General features: G+C 38.7%; 1 protein-coding gene across 2 annotated transcripts in view; it reads left to right on the top strand.

The window, feature by feature from the left end:
* Positions 1–22,203, top strand: part of ZFAND3 (zinc finger AN1-type containing 3) — a 316,184-nt gene that overhangs the window by 228,867 nt on the left and 65,114 nt on the right. For both annotated transcript variants that reach the window (XM_069564258.1, XM_069564259.1), the window contains exon 3: positions 8,425–8,607. In XM_069564258.1, the coding sequence (XP_069420359.1) occupies positions 8,425–8,607 (183 nt within the window). The remainder of the gene's footprint in view (positions 1–8,424; positions 8,608–22,203) is intronic.

A 22,203-nucleotide genomic window follows, 5' to 3' on the forward strand; every position in this document is an offset into this window, starting at 1 on the left:
ATAGAAATTCATAGCACTTCATCTTCTAGAATTGCTAAACCAGATAATGCTTAGGACTGCCCATAGAGACACACAGAGTAGTTTTTGAAGGGTTTAAAATAACAATTGATAAAATAATTTGAAATGTATTTCAGTGATAGGCTTTCTGCTGAAAAACATTTGGCCACTTACTTATCCAGTTAACATTTATGAAGCACTGTTTCTGTCCCGGGCCTGTGTAATGTGGGAGACTGACAAGTGAACAGATGATTCTTACACACCATAGTAAGTCTTGTGCTGTGGGGAATCACAGGGAATTTTGCCAAGAAGATCTGACAGTGTGTGCCAAATGCTTTAAAAATATGCATCCTCTTTTACCTCGTTGATGTGCTTCTAGCGATATAACCTGAGGAAGTTTGATGAAATCTTGCTTACAGCATGAAAAATTGCTGATTTGAAATGTAGAACAAAAGCGACATTACTTTGTCAAAGATGGTCCGTCTAGTCAAAGCTGTGGTTTATCCAGTGGTCATGTATGGATGTGAGAGTTGGACTGTAAAGAAAGATGAGTGCTGAAGAATTGATGCTTTTGAAGTGTGGTGTTGGAGAAGACTCTTGAGAGTCCCTTGGACTGCAAGGAGGTCCAATCAGTCTGTCCTAAAGGAAATCAGTCCTGAATATTCATTAGAAGGACTCATGCTGAAGCTGAAACTCCAATACCTTGGCCACCTGATGCGAAGAACTGGCTCATTTTGAAAAGAGCCTGATGCTGGGAAAGATTGAAGGTGGGAGGAGAAGGGGATGACAGAGGATGAGGTGTTTGGATAGCATCACTGACTCGATGGTCATGAGTTTTGAGTGAGCTCTGGGAGTTGGTGATGGACAGGGAGGCCTTGTGTGCTACAGTCCATGGGGTCACAAAGAATTGGACATGATGGAGCAACTGAACTGAACAAAAATGAACTGGCTTGGTTTCTGTATGATAAATGGACATTACTTGTGCCTATCAGTGATCACAGAGATCTATAAGTGACAAAGGAAAACTAATCGGTATATTATGAAGAGGAAAAAGGTTACCAAGGAACGTTTTTAAAAAAAAATAATTAATTTTTAAAGAAAAAGTTTAGCGAAATCCTTTCCAAATCACTTTTATGTGTTCTCTGCCTTGAAGAAGGGCTTCCCTGGTAGCTCAGATGGTAAAGAATCTGCTTGCAATGCAGGAGACCTGGGTACAGTCCCTGAGTCAGGGAGGTACCCTGGAGAAGAGAGTGGCAAATCATTCAAAAAGACAGGTATGATCATAAACTGGAAGCAGGTGGGAGTTTAAGTGAGCTAATCATCTTGCCAAATCTGTGTAGTTTCATCTAAGAGATAAATTATATATATACACACACACACATATACATATAAGTTTTGAGTAATGACTAGATAGAATGTAGTCCCAGTGAGACGGCCCAGGTGAACGAGCATGTCAGCAGAGCAGGAAGGACAATGTGCTTTCTTGGTGCTCCCAGTCTTTTGAGGTGCAGTTTGCATTAAGAAGACTGACCTGTCAGAAAAATCATTCTGAAAATCACGGGGAAAAATATGTCTAGTGAGTATGTTTGTAACCAGCCCCAGGGACTTCTTTACTGGTCATTTTGGCTCAGCTGGTGGCATTAGGTCAGTTTTTTTAGCTTATGGAACCATCCCATTCCTGGATACCTCAGGTTCTAAGAGTACGTTTGTTAAGAAATTATTTTCCTCCTTAGTTGATAATAAGATAAACTGCCAAGATCTTGGCTTCTGTTCCCTTTTCAGCAGCAGTCTGTTTAAAATTCAAAAGTTTTAACTTAGGTTTTCCAAACAGTTTATTTTGGAGAAACTTTATTCAAGGCCAAATTTATACATTTGTATATAGGATAAACTCTACCAATTTACAAAAATAGATAATTATTCCTTTTTTTTCCCCTCAAAAAGATGGATAAGCTTGGAGAGCTCTAGTTTTCACATTTATATGAGAACTGTAAACCAGCAAGTAACAAGTCTTTTCTGTTTCTGGATCAAATGGAGTGACTATTCCAGAGTAGGGTAACAGGAGGCAGTGTCTGCCTATTTTTGTTGTTTACTTTTTACATGGAATATATATCTGCTCCCTCTGTCCTTGGAATAGACTTCTGGAGTTTCGTTTTTTTACTTCTGTTTCTAGTCATAAATTAGATGCTGAATGATACAGAAAGAGAGAAACAAGAGGTTAAAAACTATAATGCAAACATCAGGGCTAAAAGGAAGATATGGTTCTTTATCTAAAGACTATCATTTTCTTTTCTTTTTAGACTTTTTTTCTTTTTAATGACTATCATTTCTTGAGTGCCCATGTGCAGATCACTCACCTAGAGCCAGACATACTGGAATGTGATGTCAAGTGGACCATAGGAAGCATCACTATGGACAAAGCTAGTGGAGGTGATGGCATTCCAGTTGAGCTATTTCAGATCCTCAAAGATGATGCTGTGAAAGTGCTGCACTCAATATGCCAGCAAATTTGGAAAACGCAGCAGTGGCCATAGGACTGGAAAAGGTCAGTTTTCATTCCAATCCCAAAGAAAGGCAATGCCAAAGAATGCTCAAACTACCTCACAATTGCACTCATCCCTGTTGGCTCAGAGGTTAAAAGCGTCTGCCTGCAATGCGGGAGATCTGGGTTCGATCCCTGGGTCGGGAAGATCCCCTGGAGAAGGAAATGGCAACCCACTCCAGTGTTCTTGCCTGGAGAATCCCATGGACTGAGGAGCCTGGTGGGCTACAGTCCACGGGGTTGCAGAGTTGGACACAACTGAGCGACTTCACTTTCACACGCTAGTAAAGTAATGCTCAAAATTCCCCAAGCCAGGCTTCAGCAATACGTGAACCGTGAACTTCCAGATGGTCAAGCTGGTTTTAGAAAAGGCAGAGGAAACAGAGATTAAATTGCCAACATCTGCTGGATCATGGAAAAAGCAAGAGAGTTCCAGAAAAAACATCTATTTCTACTTTATTGAGGATGCCAAAGCCTTTGAATGTGTGGGTCACAATCAACTGTGGAAAATTCTGAAAGAGATGGGAATACCAGACCACCTGACCTGCCTCTTGAGAAATCTGTATGCAGGTCAGGAAGCAGCAGTTAGAACTGGACATGGAACAACAGACTGGTTCCAAATAGGAAAAGGAGTACGTCAAGATATATTGTCACCCTGCGTATTTAACTTATATGCAGAGTACATCGTGAGAAACTCTAGGCTGGAAGAAGTACAAGCTGGAATCAAGATTGCTGGGAGAAATATCAATAACCTCAGATATACAAATGACACCACCCTTATGGCAGAAAGTGAAGAAGAACTAAAGAGCCTCTTGATGAAAGTGAAAGAGGAGAGTGGAAAAGTTGGCTTAAATTAATTCAGGAAACAGATCATGGCATCCGGTCCCATCACTTCACCGGAAATGGAGGGGAAACAGTGGAAACAGTGTCAGACTTTATTTTTGGGGGCTCCAAAATCACTGCAGATGGTGACTGCAGCCATGAAATTAAACTCCTTGGAAGGAAAGTTATGACCAACCCAGATAGCATATTCAAAAGCAGAGACAGTACTTTGCTGACAAAAGTCCATTTTGTCAAGCTATGGTTTTTCCAGTACTCATGTATGGATGTGAGAGTTGGACTGTGAAGAAAGCTGAGCACCAAAGAATTGATGCTTTTGAAGTGTGGTGTTGGAGAAGACTCTTGAGAGTCCCTTGGACTGCAAGGAGATCCAGCCAGTTCATCCTAAAGGAGATCAGTCCTGAATATTCCCTGGAAGGACTGATGCTGAAGCTGAAACTCCAGTACTTTGGCCACTTGATGCGAAGAACTGACTCATTTGAAAAAGCCCTGATGCCGGGAAAGATTAAAGGCAGGAGGAGATTGGGATGATAGAGGATGAGATGGTTGGCTGGCATCATTGACTCGATGGACATGAGTTTGGGTAAACTCCAGGGGTTGGTGATGGACAGGGAGGCCTGGCATGCTGCAGTCCATGGGGTTGCAAAGAGTCGGACATGACTGAGCCACTGAGCTGAACTGAATATGTGCAGATACCTTATGTGCATTATCTTGTTTAATCCCCACTATCCTGAGAGGTGGAAAAACTCGTTCCTTTCGTTGTGGACAAGACCTCCAAAGAGTAAACAATTTGCTCTTAGCCGTATGCAAGGTCCGAATTTGATTCTAGATCTGCCTTAAAGCTTTTGTATCGTATAAGCTGCTAACTTTTGCCTGGGAGTTAGAAAACTTACAATTAACTCTTACAATTCATCTGGTGAGTTGCATTAACTTTCTTGGCTCTTGCTTTCTCTATCTGTAAAGTGAGAGGATCGAGCTGGAACTTTAAAGTTAATTCTGGTTGTAAAATTCTGTTATTTCTGATTTCTTTATTGAATTGAAATGGAGAGTGTATAAAGCTTCTACTAGTTCAATTGTTTGCAGCCAATTCGGTTTGTGAAGAATACTGTTAGCCCTGTGATTTTTTTTTTTCACACCATTGTCCTGTGGTGGTACATAAAAGACATCAGTGAGAAGACGGGTTAAAAGAAGGTACATTATGTCAGCTGCAGATTCACAAAAGAAAACTTATTTAAAGAGGAGCACCTCGACATCAAGAAACGGTAAACATGGGCTGGAGATTGTGTAGGTGGGACCTGGTAATTGTCTTCGGACACCAGTGTGATTTAACCTCAAAGAGTTATCGTGCCTCAGTGAGTGATTCTGTGTGTGTGTCTGTCTTGAGGCATTGGGGATTCTGTTAAAAGGTACAATGATGACTCAATTTCAATTCTTCTAGGGTCTTATTTCCAATTAAGTGCTAAAGAAGTGGCTATAGGAGGGACACAATGATTATTGACATAGAGCTAATGAGATGACGTGATATTAAAAAAAGCATTATCTGCAATATTTTTATTCCACTTAGTACCTTTTTCTCTAAAAGTGCTGTACAACTAACATTGGGATAATAAGCCATTAAGTGTCAAAACACTGAAGAGTAACAAAGTGGCTAGGAGAAATAAATACACAGAAGTAGTAGAGGCTTTAAGTCACTGATGGGCACAGCAGGTTAGTGATTCTTTGGCTAAATCCATTGCTGGATTGATGCTGTAAATGGGTGGGGGTTTGACATGGAGGCCTTTTCATCCTGTGGTTAAGACTGAAGACCATGAATTTTCATGTCAGATAAACGTGTGTTTAAATCTTGATTCTACTGCTTACTAGCTATTGGAGCAAATTAACCTAAAATTTCCAAACCTCAGTTTCTTCATCAATGAAGTGGTGGTAATTTATACCTCCCTTGGTTGGATTGTTCGGAGGATTAAAGTAAATGAGTTAAATAGATAAAACATTTAGGTCAGTGCCTGGTACATGGTAAATGCAACATAAATGCTAGCAATTCTTATGCTCAGAATATGTCAGAATAGTGACTCTGATGAGATTATTGAGCATAACCGCAGCTTCTCTGGTTCAAAAGATAAGGTGATGTGGAGTGTACAGGATCTTGTGTTCCTTCTCTGAATTGATACAGAACAGTATTATCTGTAGACCGTCTGAGCCACCAGGGAAGCCGCTTCATAGTCTAGCATAAGATTTTTTAATAAGGAAGCATATAGAGACTAAACATAATTCTTTAAGCAGTCACATACATACCACTGGCTTTAAGATATAAAAAAAATTACAGATAGAATTGAAGATCCTTGTTCAGTTCATATCTAAGGTTTCAGATGCCCTGGAAAGACTTCAGTGACAACAGAAAATTAGAAAAGCTTTGGGAAAACACAGTGCAACTTTCTATCTCTGAGTTGGGAAAATCCCCTGGAGGAGGAAATGGCAACCCACTCCAGTATTCCCGTTTGGAGACTTCTGTGCGGACATGACTGAGCGACTGAACTGAACTGAACTGATGGACCGAGCAGCCTGGTAGGTTGCAGTCTGTGGAGCCACCGAGTTGGACCCGATGAGCATTCAGTTCAGTTGAGTTGCTCAGTCGTGTCCGACTCTTTGTGACCCCATAGACTGCAGCACGCCAGGTCTCCCTGTTCATCACCACTCCTGGAGTTTATTCAAATTCATGTCCATTGTGTCGGTGACACCATCCAACCATCTCATCCTCTGTTGTCCGTCCCCTTCTCCTTCTGCCTTTAATCTTTCCCAGCATCAAGGTCTTTTCTGATGAGTCAGTTCTTCACATCAGGTGGCCAAAGTATTGGAATTTCAGCTTCAGCATCAGTCCTTCCAGTGAATATTCAGGACTGATCTCCTTTAGGATGAACTGGTTGGATCTCCTTGCAGTCCAAGGGACTCTCAAGAGTCTTCTCCAACACCACAGTTCAAAAGCATCAATTCTTCGGCCCTCAGCTTTCTTTATAGTCCAACTCTCACATCCATACGTGAGTACTGGAAAAACCACAGCCTTGACAAGATGGACCTTTGTTGGCAAAGTAATGTCTCTACTTTTTAATGTGCTGTCTAGGTTGGTCATAACTTTTCTTCCACGGAGTAAATGACTGAGCAAAACACACATAGGACATTAGACATACATATCTTTCTGTAGCTTGCTTTTCCCTCTCAACATTGTTTTTGAGATTTTCTATTGTACTTACAGCTCTATTCATTTATTAATATTTTAACTGCCATACATTATTTTATCAAATGAATGAATATACCATTTTAATCTGTTCTCTGTCAGTGGACATTACCTATAATTTTGAATATTTCTGCATAGCTCTCACTTCACATCCCACTGTTCACTGCCAATCTCAGAGGTAACCACTGTCCTGAACTGTGTTAATTTTTTAATGACTTAGAGATACATATTCTTAAAGAATATATGGTTTGTTTTGCATGTTTTTAATCTTTATGTAGTACAATCTTACTATATTATTTAGTGACTTTCTTTTTTGTTCAACATAATTTTGAGGTTTATTTATGTTAATATGTTGTGGCAATAGTCATTGATTTTTACTGTGTACCTTATTCCACTATTTGAATATATTATGATTTATGGACATTTAGGTTGCTTCTGACTTGTTAGTATTACAAACAGTATATAATCGACATCCTTGTACTTGTGTGCTGATTTTCTCTGAGATATATACCTACTAATAGAATGACTTACAGATAATGTATCTGCATCTTTGTCTTCACTGGATATTGATAAGTAGTAATTATATTATCATTTAATTATATATATTTTCTAATTTCTCATTTGACCCTTGAGTTTAAAATGCATTTTAAAAACTTGCAGATATATAAGATTTTTATTACCAGTTTTTAACTTAATTACTCTCTAGTCAATTAATAATGCCTATTTCTTACTAATTCTTTGTTATCTGTTGAGACTTGCTTTATAACATGTGTGGTCAGAATTTATCCAGGTTTTAGGCAGTTTTTATAAATATTCCACATGTGTTTGAAAATAATTCATCATCTAATTGTTGGTTTCCCATAAATTCCAATCACTGAATCCCATAGATTCCAGTGATTTCCAATTATTTTTGCTTTACATATTTTGAGGCCTTGTTTTTAGGTACATATAGATTAAATGAGTTGTTCTATATTTGTGGTAGTTTTGTTTTTTTGCTGTTACATAATGATCTTCTTTACCTCTCATAATGCTTTTTCTTCAAAGTTTACATTTCCTTACAGTGCTTGTAGCTATGATTGGCTTTTTAATCAGTTGTATTTACTGGTGTTTTGTTTATATACTTTAAAATTTTTCTCTCACGTTAATATTGTTAGTATGTCTCTTGGAAACGCCATAATTTTCCAAACAGGATTTTGTTTATTTAGTTTTAATTTTCTGTATTTTACCTGCTAACTTTAGCCTGTTTACATTTATTACCACTAGTGGTAGGGCTTCCTGGGTGGCTCAGAGGTTAAAGCGTCTGCCTGCAATGCGGGAGACCCGGGTTCAATTCCTGGGTCGGGAAGATCCCCTGGAGAAGGAAATGGCAACCCACTCCAGCACTCTTGCCTGGAAAATCCCCTGGACGGAGGAGCGTGGTATATCTGAACTTACTCCTAGAACATTATTATTTGTTTTCTGTTTACCCTGCTTTTTTCCTCGGCTGTTTTCCACCTTCTAATCTGTCCAGTATTGGTTTGAACAGTTTTTGTTTATTCCTTTTATCCTTGTTTACCCCTAAAATTTTAACATGCATTTGGCTTTTCTGAGTCTTACATTAAAATCAGTATGTCCACCACTTACCTGAATAATACACGGACCATGGGAATCTTTAACTCATTGACTCTCCACCAATTTTCTAAGGTTTTTTATCAGTATTTTAGTTACATTTTTTAATCACTCAAATTAGTTTTAATTTTTACACTTTCATTATTTTCTAATATCCAAGGTAATTGTGAGCTCCTTTTTTAAACTTGTTCTTTTCACTCTTTCTCTTCAGATTTTCAAAAGAAACAGCCAGACGATGATTCCACTCCAAGTACAAGTAACAGCCAATCAGACTTGTTTTCCGAAGAGACCACCAGTGACAGCAATGATACCTCGATAACCGCGCCAGCTCTTAGTCCCAGCCAGCAGCCGCTTCCGACAGAACTGAATGTAACTGCACCAAGTACAGAGGAGTGTAAGTGCCCAGACCTGTGAAGTGGCAGAGAAGGCAGCCTAGGGATTGTCATGAGTTTCTTTGTAATGCCTCTCCCAGGAAAAGCTAGCAGCTCTTTTAATTCAAGATTGAGTGTTAATGTACAGGCCCAAGTCAGCAAGGTAGAGAGTAAGTTTCCGCCTTCCATTGAGCTTAAACTTTTCTAAAAAGAGTGCCTTTTATGTTAACTGTCAAGGTACATGAGATTTTGAACCAGTCTAGGACAGTTCTCAGCCTTGGTTGTAAATTAGAATCCACTGGGGATTTTTAAAACAATTTTAATCTTCAGTACCATTCCCTGAATCTAATTTAATTGGTCTGGAGGGAGGCTCAATGATACGTTCTTTTTAATTCTTCAGAGACTTCTTAATATGCAGCAAGAATTGAGGAACCACTGGTCTAGGGAACTTACCCTGATTTAGCAACCTTCCATTGAAGCCTTGCCTTTCTCACCAAATAGGCTTTGAGTGTTTCTAGGCAGTTAACTGAGATAACACTATATCCTGTATACATAGGATATTTGAAGGGAGGAGGAAGTAATCTCTGTTACTTTTCTGTAAGTCCTTAGGGATAGAATACTGTTATCATACATATGATGTGGAAGTCCATTGTCCACTTAAGTTTTTTTTTTTCCCACTTATGTTTTGTAGTGCTATAGCCATTTCCTTTAGAGCACAACTGTAATGGAGAGAGTTTGTTGAAAATTACAGCGATGTTAATGACAGCCATTTTTACCTTTTAAAAGCTTTACTTAACAGGTTGAAATTTGGTGTTTCGTATTTACAGAATATCTAGAAATCCTTGGAATATGGTAGGTTAGGATATTCTGTCTTCTAACTTCAGCAGAGAACAGATATTTATCTAAACCTATCATAAACCATCATACTAGGTAAAATTGAGAATATAAAAATTAAAAAGGCCATAGTCCCTATCCTCAAAGAACTTACTGTTTATCAGAGGAAATTAAATATATTTCTTATAATAAATTAGCAGTTCTCAGCCAGGAGCAGTTTTGCTCCTCCCCCTTCCCCCAGTGTTGTAAACCTCTGACACTGTGTCTGAAAGCCCTCCACAGCAAGGAATTATCCAGCCTGACATGCTAGTAATGCCAAAGTTGAGAAACCCCGGTACACAGTTGTGTGCACCCATTTTAATGGTCCTTTTCCATGTGTTAAACACATGGACTATTGAAGGAGGGTGTTGATTTACTGGTTTACTGGTTTAAAGACAGACACATGGAGGAAAGTTGCATGGAATCTGCAGTGGCAAGTGACTCACTCCCTTAGGGCCATTTATGGAGGACAGGCCTGACAGATTATAGCCATGCCATAGTTGCTTGAGTGCTCAGTGAAGATACTTGGATGTTAAGACAGTAGTCATGTTTTTGAGCAAAGGAAGTAATATTGCCACAGTTATTCTGAGAAGTAACCTGGCAGTATTGAAAAAGGGAAGGATTATACTAGATAATATTGCATAGAGAGAATTTTTAAATTGTTGTAACCTATTGAAAGAGGCCTAGGAGAAGATGTAGAAATTATATAAGAAGAGAAAAATAGATTAAAGTGGTAGTGATATTAAGACAGTAGGCTTTGTTTTATATTTAAAAATCTGTTTGGGGTTATTGAGAAGCTGTGACCCCTTGTCTCAGAAAAATACACACCATCCATTTATACTCAGTTTTGAGTAAAAATTTTTCTAAAGCTCACTATGACCTTTAGGTTAAGGACTCCTTGTCTACGGCAAGGTTGGAGCTGATCAGGATCTCATTTTATGGAGCAGCATTTGATTGGGTCCACACATCAGGATCAGGCCAGGATCAAAACAACTTGAGCAGCCCAAGTGCTCTGAGATAACAACAGCTTTTTTTTAATTGAGCACTTTTTATGTGCAAGACGTTGTTCTATATGCTTTGTATATTTTCTCTTTTATTCCTCGTGACAGTTCATTGAGGTGTGAATACTCATTATCCCCATTCTATAGATAAGGAAACAAGCACAAAATTATCAAGTAATTTGCTCATGGGTCCCAGTGTCTCAGCAGGTAAAGAATCTGCCTGCAGTGCAGGAGACACAGGAGACATGGGTTTGATCCCTGAGTTGGGAAGACCCCTGGAGGAGGAAATGGCGACCCACTCCAGTACTCTTGTCTGAAAAGTTCTGTGGACAGAGGAGCCTGATGGGCGACAGTCCAGAGGGTCCCAAAGAGTTGGGCATGATTGAGTGACTAAGCACACACACAGAACAAACTAGTAGAATCCAGAACAGGATCCAGAGTTAGGCATTTGTCTTCAGAACTCATGCTTTTAATCAGTTTATTCATAATGTGAAATGTAACTGCCATAGAGAATAGAAATGTTCATGTTGGCAAGCCTGGCGTGCTGCAGTCCATGGAGTCACAAAGAGTCAGACATGACTTAGTGATCAAACAACAACATGTTGGTAAGATCAGCTCTTTTCTCTGTAATTAAGGTTATGTGGAAACTTAACAGGGTAACCAAAAGTTACTTGATTAATTCATCATGAAAAATCCTTGTAACAGGGATTGGAAATAAAAACACTATATCCATGTGACTATATGACTAAAACATTTTCTCTGGAGTCAGATCTGTTTGGGAAGCAGATCCATAGAAAGAATTTACATAACAAATAGCAAAGTATGGACTCAGAGCAAGTGGGGTTAGATGAAGTGAAATTTTCATTGAGTGAACCTAATTGTCAGGTGACTCTAAGGACATACAAGGAAGATCTTGTGTTCAGCACAAGATTTCCATATTCATACCCTTTTCCCCCTCCTGTGCCTGGGCTTAGATCTGCCCTGAGCTCGTGAACCCCTGGGACATAGCACTTCCTGTGTTTCTTTTTATTTTATTTTTTAATTTTAATTTTTACTTTATTTTACTTTACAATACTGTATTGGTTTTGCCATACATTGACGTGAATCCACCACGGGTGTACATGAGTTCCCAAACATGAACCCCCCACCCACCTCCCACCCCGTATCATCTCTCTGGATCATCCCCGTGCACCAGCCCCAAGCATCCTGTATCCTGCATCAAACATAGACTGGCAATTCGTTTCTTACATGATATTATACATGTTTCAATGCCATTCTCCCAAATCATCCCACCCTCTCCCTCTCCCTCTGAGTCCAAAAGTCCGCTCTACACATCTGTGTCTCTTTTGCTGTCTCGCATACAGGGTCATCATTACCATCTTTCTAAATTCCATATATGTGTGTCAGTATACTGTATTGGTGTTTTTCTTTCTGGCTTACTTCACTCTGTATAATCGGCTCCAGTTTCATCCATCTCATTAGAACTGATTCAAATGTATTCTTTTTGATGGCTGAGTAATACTCCATTGTGTATATGTACCACAGCTTTCTTATCCATTCATCTGCTGATGGACATCTAGGTTGTTTCCATGTCCTGGCTATTACAAACAGTGCTGCGATGAACATTGGGGTACATGTGTCTCTTTCAATTCTGGTTTCTTTGGTGTGTATGCCCAGAATTGGGATTGCTGGGTCATAAGGCAGTTCTATTTGCAGTTTTTTAAGAAATCTCCACACTGTTCTCCATAGTGGCTGTACTAGTTTGCATTCCCACCAACAGTGCAAGAGGGTTCCCTTTTCTCCACACCCTCTCCAGCATTTACTGCTAACAGACTTTTGGATCACAGCCATTCTGACTGGTGTGAAGTAGTACCTCATTGTGGTCTTGATTTGCATTTCTCTAATAATGAGTGATGTTGAGCATCTTTTCATGTGTTTGTTAGCCATCCGTATGTCGTCTTTGGAGAAATGTCTATTTAGTTCTTTGGCCCATTTTTTGATTGGGTCGTTTTTTTTTCTGGAATTGAGTGCATAAATTGCTTGTATGTTTTTGAGATTAGTTGTTTGTCAGTTGCTTCATTTGCTATTATTTTCTCCCATTCAGAAGGCTGTCTTTTCACCTTGATTATATTTTCCTTTGTTGTGCAGAGGCTTTTAATTTTAATTAGGTTCCATTTGTTTATTTTTGCTTTCATTTCCGGAATTCTGGGAGGTGGATCATAGAGGATCCTGCTGTGATTTATGTCGGAGAGTGTTTTGCCTATGTTCTCCTCTAGGAGTTTTATAGTTTCTGGTCTTACATTTAGATCTTTAATCCATTTTGAGTTTATTTTTGTATGTAGTGTTAGAAAGTGATCTAGTTTCATTCTTTTACAAGTGGTTGACCAGTTTTCCCAGCACCACTTGTTAAAGAGATTGTCTTTACTCCATTGTATATTCTTGCCTCCTTTGTCAAAGATAAGGTGTCCATATGTGTGTGGATTTATCTCTGGGCTTTCTGTTTTGTTCCATTGATCTATATTTCTGTCTTTGTGCCAGTACCATACTGTCTTGATGACTGTGGCTTTGTAGTAGAGCCTGAAGTCAGGCAAGTTGATTCCTCCAGTTCCATTCTTCTTTCTCAAGATTGCTTTGGCAATTCGAGGTTTTTTGTATTTCCATACAAATCTTGAAATTATTTGTTCTAGTTCTGTGAAAAATACCGCTGGTAGGTTGATAGGGATTACATTGAATCTTTAGATTGCTTTGGGTAGTATACTCATTTTCACTATGTTGATTCTTCTGATCCATGAACATGGTATATTTCTCCATCTATTAGTGTCCTCTTTGATTTCTTTCATCAGTGTTTTATAGTTTTCTATATAGGTCTTTTGTTTCTTTAGGTAGATATATTCCTAAGTATTTTATTCTTTTCCTTTGTTTCTATAACTTGCCATTATAGGTTGCTGTAGACTGCCACGTTTTTTCTTTTGATATACATAAATACTTTAAGTCTGATTAAAGATGTGTGGCTCTGTCAGGTTGGCCAGAAAGTTAATTTAGTTTTTTTTGTCAGATGTTATGGAAAAACATGAATGAACCTTTTGGCCAACCCAAAATGAGTTTCAGATCCATTCTCTTTCTGGAGACATCACTGCTTTTACTGTTTAAGTGAAACTCTCAGAAGCTAATCTCATTTCCCAGTTCTTGCTGGGCTCATTATTATAAATCTTGTCCTTTCACAGACCTAGAGAAAGGAGATTTGCTAATCTGAGATACAGTGATGACTTAAGTGTTCAACTAGGCAGTCTGAATTGGAGCTCAGGAGAGAGAAGTCCAGGTTTCCTTCATCCACATGCAGATGAGAGGTGGAGCCTTACGAGTTCAGTGAGATTGCCGAGAGTGGGGAGAAAGAAAAGCAGTGAGGCTAGAACGTTGACAGAAACCAGAACAGGGTAAGCAATTGAAGAAGTCAGAGAGGAGGTGAATAATAGTGGGCAAGCTATCAACTCCAGTATTCTGTCCTGGAGAATTCCATGGACTGTATAGTTCATGGGGTCAGAAAGAGTCAGACATGACTGAGTAACTTTCACTTTCAAGGTCATAAAAGCCAAGGAACAAATTTCATTGTATGGTATGGGCTTTGTTAATAATAATGAAAATGTTCACTCATATTTATGAAGTGTTTGACTATCTTCTAAGCTCTTTACATATAATTCTCACAGTACCCTATAAGGTAGGTGCTTTTATTAACCCTGTTTTTGCAGATGAGGCAGTTGCATTAGAATAGTTAAAGTAACTTCTGCCTGAAGTTTAGAGCTCTTGCTTCCCTGTGTAGCTCATGCTCTAACCCACTGATTTGGCTCCAGAGCCTTTGAAACCATGGACCTCAGACTGGGACTTGAATGCACATGCCGGGACTTGAACCCAGCCAAAACCCCAATTGGGATTTGAACCCACGGTCTTTTAATTAGAATCACTCACTTGTCATCTGGACGTAACTGAGGCTCAGGTTCTTTGTGTCTCAGTGCAGAAGGAATTCAGCAAGAGACCAAAGTGATACGTAAGAAGTAGATTTATTAAAATAGGATGCTTGTGAGAGAGATGCAGCCAGACAGGTGAGGGAGCTCTGTCTCGAAGGTTAAGTGGGCTACAATAATATAGTCTAGGGAAAGTGAGGGAGGGGGAAAAGACTGCCTTCTTTGAGTAGAGTCAGTCTTGTATCACTTGTTCCTCCTTCATATTGGGCAGAAGCGTGTCTGACCCTGTGAGGTCAAACTAGGATTATCATGATGCTTACTCAGATCAATAGGAGTTGTAACATTTTTCTTCTACCTCATGACCTGGTGCATATCTCGTTCTTTTATGTTTAGCTTTATAGTTAAGCAAGCCTGCGTTCTTCCACGATGTTCTTTCTGGTAACTTTCTTGAGTGATCATTAACTCACAGTAGTCTCCCTAGGTTTCCCTCTCTATCTGTAGTCCCCTACTGGGACCCCTATATATACTGGGACCTGTATAAGCATCCTATTCTGTCCCTATCACTTTCAACAATCATAGCGTATTGCCTCAACATTGTGAAAATGCTGCAGGAAGCTGTAAATTGACAAGAAATATTCAGTTTGGTGATGGTATGATTGGGTATCTAATAAATTCTTTAATAAACTATTTCAGTGGTTTCATTTAGCAGTCTTTGCTAAATGACACTTGGTTAAGTGCTGGGTATTGAAATGAGTAAGATTAACGTCTGTCCACCAGGAGGTCACTGTTTCAAATATATATGCCTCTTCTTGAAATTCTGACTTGTTCTCCTAGACAGGTGCATAAGAATTTTAGAGTAAAAGGGAGGCAGTAGCAGAAATAGTTGGAGAAGGCAATGGCACCCCACTCCAGTACTCTTACCTGGAAAATCCCATGGATGGAGGAGCCTGGTGGGCTGCAGTCCATGGGGTCGTGAAGAGTCGGACATGACTGAGCGACTTCACTTTCACTTTTCACTTTCATGCATTGGAGAAGGAAATGGCAGCCCACTCCAGTGTTCTTGCCTGGAGAATCCCAGGGGCAGGGGAGCCTGGTGGGCTGCCATTTATGGGGTCGCAGAGAGTCGGACACGACTGAAGTGACTTAGCAGCAGCCACAACAGAAATAGTGGTTAAGAAGCATGTCGTTTGCAAAAGCTTTCACACATGGGTCTTACCATCTCACCTAGGTTGAAAACTATGCTAGAATGAGGAGATGTAGTCCTGGTTTGTGGATGGGGGCTATGGGAATAAGAAAAGAAAGATTTGTTAAAGCTCTCAGGGCAGATGCATTTGTAAGTCAACAGGAGATAATTAAAATGATTGCCAAGTACAGTGAGGACTCAGGTGAGAGTAGACAGCCTAATCCATTGACATCTTGCATAGTTCTTCAACTGTGATGTACCTAGGTGGAAGAAGAGGCATCAGGGGATTACTATATTAATCTTTTAGTATTCTTAAGAGATCAGAATTCCGTCTGTTGACCCTTAGCTTCCCCACAGAGTTATGGAGAAGTAAGGTGTGGGAGGTGTTGGAAAATGGGTTTGGAATTCCAGATCCAAGCACAGCCTAGTTTGTAAGCTCTACAGTAGTTACGGCTCTGTTGTTACTGTGTAGGACCAGAAGTGCTGTGTCGTCTTTGCTAATAATCAAGAGAATGAGTATTGCTTACATCTGCTTTCTGCTTCTCACTGTTAAATGAATATGACAGGTGGCAAGAGTCTGGGTACATTAATACAGTTTTAAAAAGACTACAGGTAAGATAAGAATTATTGGTTAAGAGTGTATAAAGCAGGGAACAGGGCAGATTTTTATCTAAAAGAATTTGTTAAAACTCCTTGACTGAAGGTCAAATAAAACAGGTGTCCAAAAGCTCCAAGTGATATATTTTGTCTGAGCACACGCGTCTCTTCCTATCCCATCTTATGTGTGTCTGCAGAAGATTCCATGGACCTTTAGCCATTAGCAACATTTTCAAAACACAGTGTAAACAAAATGCTAACAGTGACCAGAAGGACTCGTCATAGTATTTAAACGCTATGAAAGTGGTGACAGGTATCACCAGAGCACTTACAAGTATTAGGCACTGTTCCAGATACTTGTTTGTATTAACCTGCCTCCTGTTCATAGTACCCTGTAAGGTGGGTACTGTGACCGTACCTATTTTGCAGATGTGGAAATGGAGGCCCTGGATGATTTTGTATCTCTCGCCCAAGATCCCAGAGCAGCCTGGCTTGCCAGCTGTCACCGAGTAGCTGCCTCTCTGTGTGACGATTTGTAGTATAAAGGACTATAGAGGACAGTGTTGCACACTTAAAAAGACTAAAATCGCAAATATTTCTTAATGCTTTTGCTACTACCTAATTATTTTTGCCAATTTCCAGGTTTTCCATTGAGGTGCTAAATTGTGGTTTGTGCTTTGTTTCTTGAGCCAAGTTTTGAAGAAAGAGAAGATAATGTCAGGTTGTGGGTCGAACACTGGACGTAGTTGTTTAAGCCATCGGGGTGGTTGCATGGTAGGAAGTTCTGCTCTCTGGAGGATACTGTTAATGTCCACAACCCCCTGCTGCCTCTGCCTCCACTGTTCTTCTCCTAGGTGGGTCACAGTTGAAGGTGTTAATGGATCAGGCTGTCTGCTCTCACCTGGGTCTTCACTGTACTTGACAGTCACTTTCACTGTCTTATCTTGACTTACAGTGCATCTGCCCTGACAGCCTTAACAAGACGGGCAGGTGACTGGTCACCTCAAGTGAGAGTCTCACAAGACTGGACTTAAAAGAATTTTTAGAAGACATTTTTCTCTATTTCTCCTATAAATTAGGTTTTCTGTTGTTATTCTCTTAAAAGGCCTGGACATCCCTACTCGTGACTTGTTTGGGAGCCTTACAGTGTCCATACCTATTTAGCTGGGGTTTGTGGGGGTTTTGTTGGTGGAAGGGGAGGTTGGCCAGTCCCACTGCACAGTGGACGGAAGTTTAGGTGTTGGTAGAGAGCTGGCTCGTCTGTTTCTAGGCAGGAGAGGAGGGGAACTGACGCCTGCTACTAGGAAAGGGCAATGGCAAGAAATGGACTTGTTCTTAAATATTCTGACATTCTAATCTAACAGAGAGGGCCCTCCTCATACAGAACACTTTCTGAACTCTGTAGAGGCTCATACTAAGAGATAAACAGCGACCGATACACTCAAAAAGCAATAGTTTATAAGAGAAGTTGGCAAATGATAACCCACAGGCCAAATTGGCCCATCACCTGTTTTTGTATGTTCCACGAGCTAAGAGTGATTTTAAATGAAAAAGATCAAGAGGACAGTAATTTTACAACATGTGAAAAATTATATGAAATTCAAATTCAGATGTTCTTAAATACATTTTTAATGGAACACAGCCATGCTCATTCATTTATGTATTGCCTGTTGCTGCTTCTGCATTTTTACAGCAGAACTGGGTAGTTACTACAGAGACCCAGTGGTCCCTTGCAGAGAAAGTTCGTCAACCCCTGTTTTACAGAGCTCTTTGACAAACATTTTTCTGGGACTGTCCTGACAGTGTGCAACATAGGCAGGGCACATAGTCTCTTCCTTATTCTCCAGATGAGGAAAAGATTTGAATGGTGTCCTGCCTTGAGTCACATGACAGGGCTAGAAGTCAGCTCTGGGCCTTTTTTAATTATCCATAATGGTGAAATATTTTTTCCCTGTTTTTCTCTACTACATATTAATATACACAAGAGATGATTTTGTTGTAACCAAAAGAAAATATACAGAAAAAGTGAGAACTGTACTAACCTGCATGTTAGTGAAGACTTCTAATGAATAAAGCCTCATTTCCAAGTGCTGGCTGGATTTTCCTTTAATATAACACTGATTCCCAAAATAGAAATTTGAGAGCATTCTTTATCTGTGGTTAAATTAATTTTGTTAAAGAGATTTCTGTTGTTTCCTTGGAAACTGGTTCCTGGTCATAGCCTAGCTTCCCCAGGCATTTAAAAAATAAAATGGTGGTGCGTTTTAACAGATTTCCTTGCTAAACTACCTTTGGGTCTTTGAATGTGCATAGGGCTTCATTGGCTGCTAGTCTTGATTCCTGTCTGACAAAGTAGTCCCTTGGAAAATTAATAGCACTGCCACTGAGTGGCTGAACTTTTTTGTCTTTTTTAGCAATTAAAGTTCTAATTATTGCCAAGTAAAGCTAGTTTTCTCTTTTCAGACTATGCCTACTTGAAGACCAGATAGTGTGCAAAACCAGCTGACTTATTCTAGTAGAACATTTAGAAAATATTACCTATTAAAAAATATTTTATGACTTCCTGCTGGGCTGGTTTTAAGTGAAATATGGTGAGGAGATTTATTTACAGTTCTCTCTATATGTGTCTTTCCCTTCCCTTTTCTCTAATGAAGCTTGGAGCATCAGGCCGTTTATCAGAGATAATTATACAACAGATGGAGCTTTTCTGATATATAATAGTCTGAAAGTGGGAAATTCTTTCCCATAATGAAGAATGCTGAAAATTTAAATGTCTCTTTTGATTTTAATTTAAAGGTATTTTTTTCCAGTGCATTTATTTATCTTGAAGCTGATTCTATAAAACATGCTGTTTTTATTAGGGCTGTGTTCTAAAAAGATTGATACTTTGCCGTACAGTCTGGTAATGTACAGTTATATGCTGTATTGAATTGAATGGTTGTAATTCACTAGGAATCAATGTATGGGGTCATTAAGTGAATCCTGGTCAAAATGCAGAAAGACTTGAGCAGTTTAGCAGTGTTTTCTTATGGAAATTATTTCTATCCCACAATGTTAGCTGGATCAGAACTTGTTCAGGCACTTTAGTGTCATCTGGCTGTTTTTGTAGTCTAAAAATAGAGTCAAAATCAAAGCAAAACCAGGACTTTTAAATTGCTTATTTGCTGGCCACTTTGTTGTCTTCTTAAGTTTTAATTTTATTTTTTTAATATACAAGTAAAGCAAAGACTGGTTTATGTAGAATAGAAGGTGAAAATACTCTTTGAATACCTTCACCCCTTCTCCCCACCTCAAATTCCCACTCTTTGAAGAGTATATTTATTTACACTGTGTATTTATTTTGGATTATATATTATTTTTATATGCAGTTGTATACATGTGTACATAAATAAACAAGGTTTTCTTTATACAAATGAGAACATACTATACATATTGTTTTGTAACTTGCTTTCTTACTTAACAATATAATAAGAAATCTTTCCAGGTCAGCCCAATTCTTTTCAAACCTCTGTGTAGTATTCTCTATTATCATTATTATTTCCTCTTTTTTTCAGACTATTTCTGATATTTTACTGTTATAAACCAGGTGATGCAAGGTTTCTTGTAGATATTGTTTATCAGGTTAAGAAACTTATTTGTAGTGTGCTAATCTTTTTAAACTCAGAAATATTGAATTTTATAAAAAGCTTTTTCCACATCTATTAAGATGATCATATAGATTTCTCCTTTAATATGTAATCCCTCAATTTAATAAACTTCTGGTGTTAAACCACCTTTGCATTCCTTGGATAAGCTCTCTTAGGTCTTTCAGTACTGATGAATTCAAAATGCTAATTTTACTTTAGATTTTGTACCTTTTTAGTAAGTGAGTTAATTCTGTGTGTGTGTGTGTGTGCTTATATATGGTGGGCATGCTATTCTTGTCTAGTTTAGGTATTAGTTGCATTAATCTCACAGAAACTTTTTCATCTTTTCCTGTGCCCTAACACAAGCTTTTTATCTTATGTTCCAGCATTATGTATCTATTCTTTGAAAACTTAAAGAATTTATTCATAAAACTGATTGGCTTGATATGTGATATTGGACTATTTATATTTCCGACCTCATTTAAAAGTCAGTTTTGGTAGTATTATTATAAAAATACCTATTTCTTTTATATTTTTAAATTTATTGGAGGGAAGTTATACATATTGTTCTATTAAAATTTCTTCTATTAAAGGTGCTCTTAACTTTAGGTATTCACAATTTAAATCTTTTTCTTAATTGCACTGATGCTGTTTTTATTTCCTAGTGTCTTTGTGATTCTCTAAGTGTTAGCTCAGTGGAGAAATATTAAAGATCTCGGAAGTTGTCATTGCCACCATTGTGTTTTCATAGGATTATAGTCATAGTCTTTATTTTTTTTAATATATTTTTTTTCTTTGGCTGCACCAGGTCTTAACTGCAGCATGTGGGATCTAGTTCTCTGACCAGGGATTGAACCCAGGGCCCCTGCTTTGGGAGCACAGAGTCTTAACCATGGACCACCAGGGAAGTCCTAGCCATAATCTTTAGACTGTTCTTGCTTCTAATCTTGTCCTAGTCCATAAACATGTCAGATGAATCACCCATTGATACTATGCTAAATAAAAAAGGGAATTATTTCACTGACTCATCACTGCCTAAATTTGATCATCCAGATTCTTAATCTTATATCAGAAACCCTTCCCCCATATAATCTGGAACCTCATTGTATTTGACCTCCCTGCCTTTCCCAGCGCTGATACTTAGCTCTGAACTGAGACCAGATTCTTGTTGTCCCCCAAAGACACCATGACAGCACATATTGCCGTTTTTATTCATGCTTGTGGAAGCCTACCTCAGAACCCTTTCATCCACACTTGCTTCCTCCAAGGAATCCCTAATTTCTTCCCTTAACATGTTAACGACGTATTCTGTTGGTCACCTCATTGACATGAGAATGTCATCTCTGTACCAGTTTAGAGGCTAAACTCAAAATTAGCAGAGACTTGATTTTATTCTGCTTTGCTCTTCCCCATAACACCCAGCTAGGCAGTATTCAGTAAATGATTTAAATATTTAGAAAAGTTCATTAGTTTTTTATACTTTTGAGAACATTCACGTGCTCATGTGTTTTGATACACTGAATAGGGGCTTCGCATTGCCTGAACTGGATTTTGAGCAGCTACGTGATACTCTTTTTTTAATTTTCTGTGCTATTCAGTAACCTCAAGATGAAGTTAACTCAGGAAGGCAGTTTTCCTCCCTAATTTTGAAATTTGGTTGTCTTGTTGTGATGACAGGTCATCTCTTTTAACAGAGCTTTTAGAATAATGAGACTTGTCTTTTTTGTTGTTTTAACTGCAAATAGCCACCTGCTTGTTGTGAAACAGCAAGTTTTGCCGATAGATATTTCTTTTATCACCTGAATTTCCCCCTTCAGACTTCCCCTTTGCAAGAGAGACTAGCACACTTTAAACACCCGTTTTTCAAGGATTCCTTAAGAAGCCCACAAATCTGAAAGGTTAGTTTCCCATAAAGGTTTCCTCAGGCACTTAATGAGATTATACAGTTATTGATATTCATACTGGGTGTTGAAGTAGCATCATCTCTGCCCCCTCTTTGCAAATGCAGAATTTTTAATGTTCTTATTAAATGAAATGCACTATACTTGGCTGTGAAAGTAAAGGTCACCGTGAACAACCACACTTCACATAACTTTAGCCCTTTGCAGCTGTCATACCGTTTTTATTTTGTGTAGATACAGGTAATAGTGACACTGTGCTGATTTTAAATTAAATCTAAGTTTTATTATGACAGGTGTGTTTGGCTAGGGAAAAATACCATATTATTTAGGGGCATCTATCTGCGTGTTATTTTAAACTTAAGTGACATATTTTGATGGTGTTTGTGACCTCTCTGAAAATTCAGAGTTGCCCATGCCAAAAAAAGGCTACATATAACTTTACATTTTGTGTTCATATGTTATGTTACTTCATAAAACAT

The sequence above is a fragment of the Ovis canadensis genome, chromosome 20, assembly GCF_042477335.2.
Source record: "Ovis canadensis isolate MfBH-ARS-UI-01 breed Bighorn chromosome 20, ARS-UI_OviCan_v2, whole genome shotgun sequence".
Taxonomy (NCBI): Eukaryota; Metazoa; Chordata; class Mammalia; order Artiodactyla; family Bovidae; genus Ovis; species Ovis canadensis.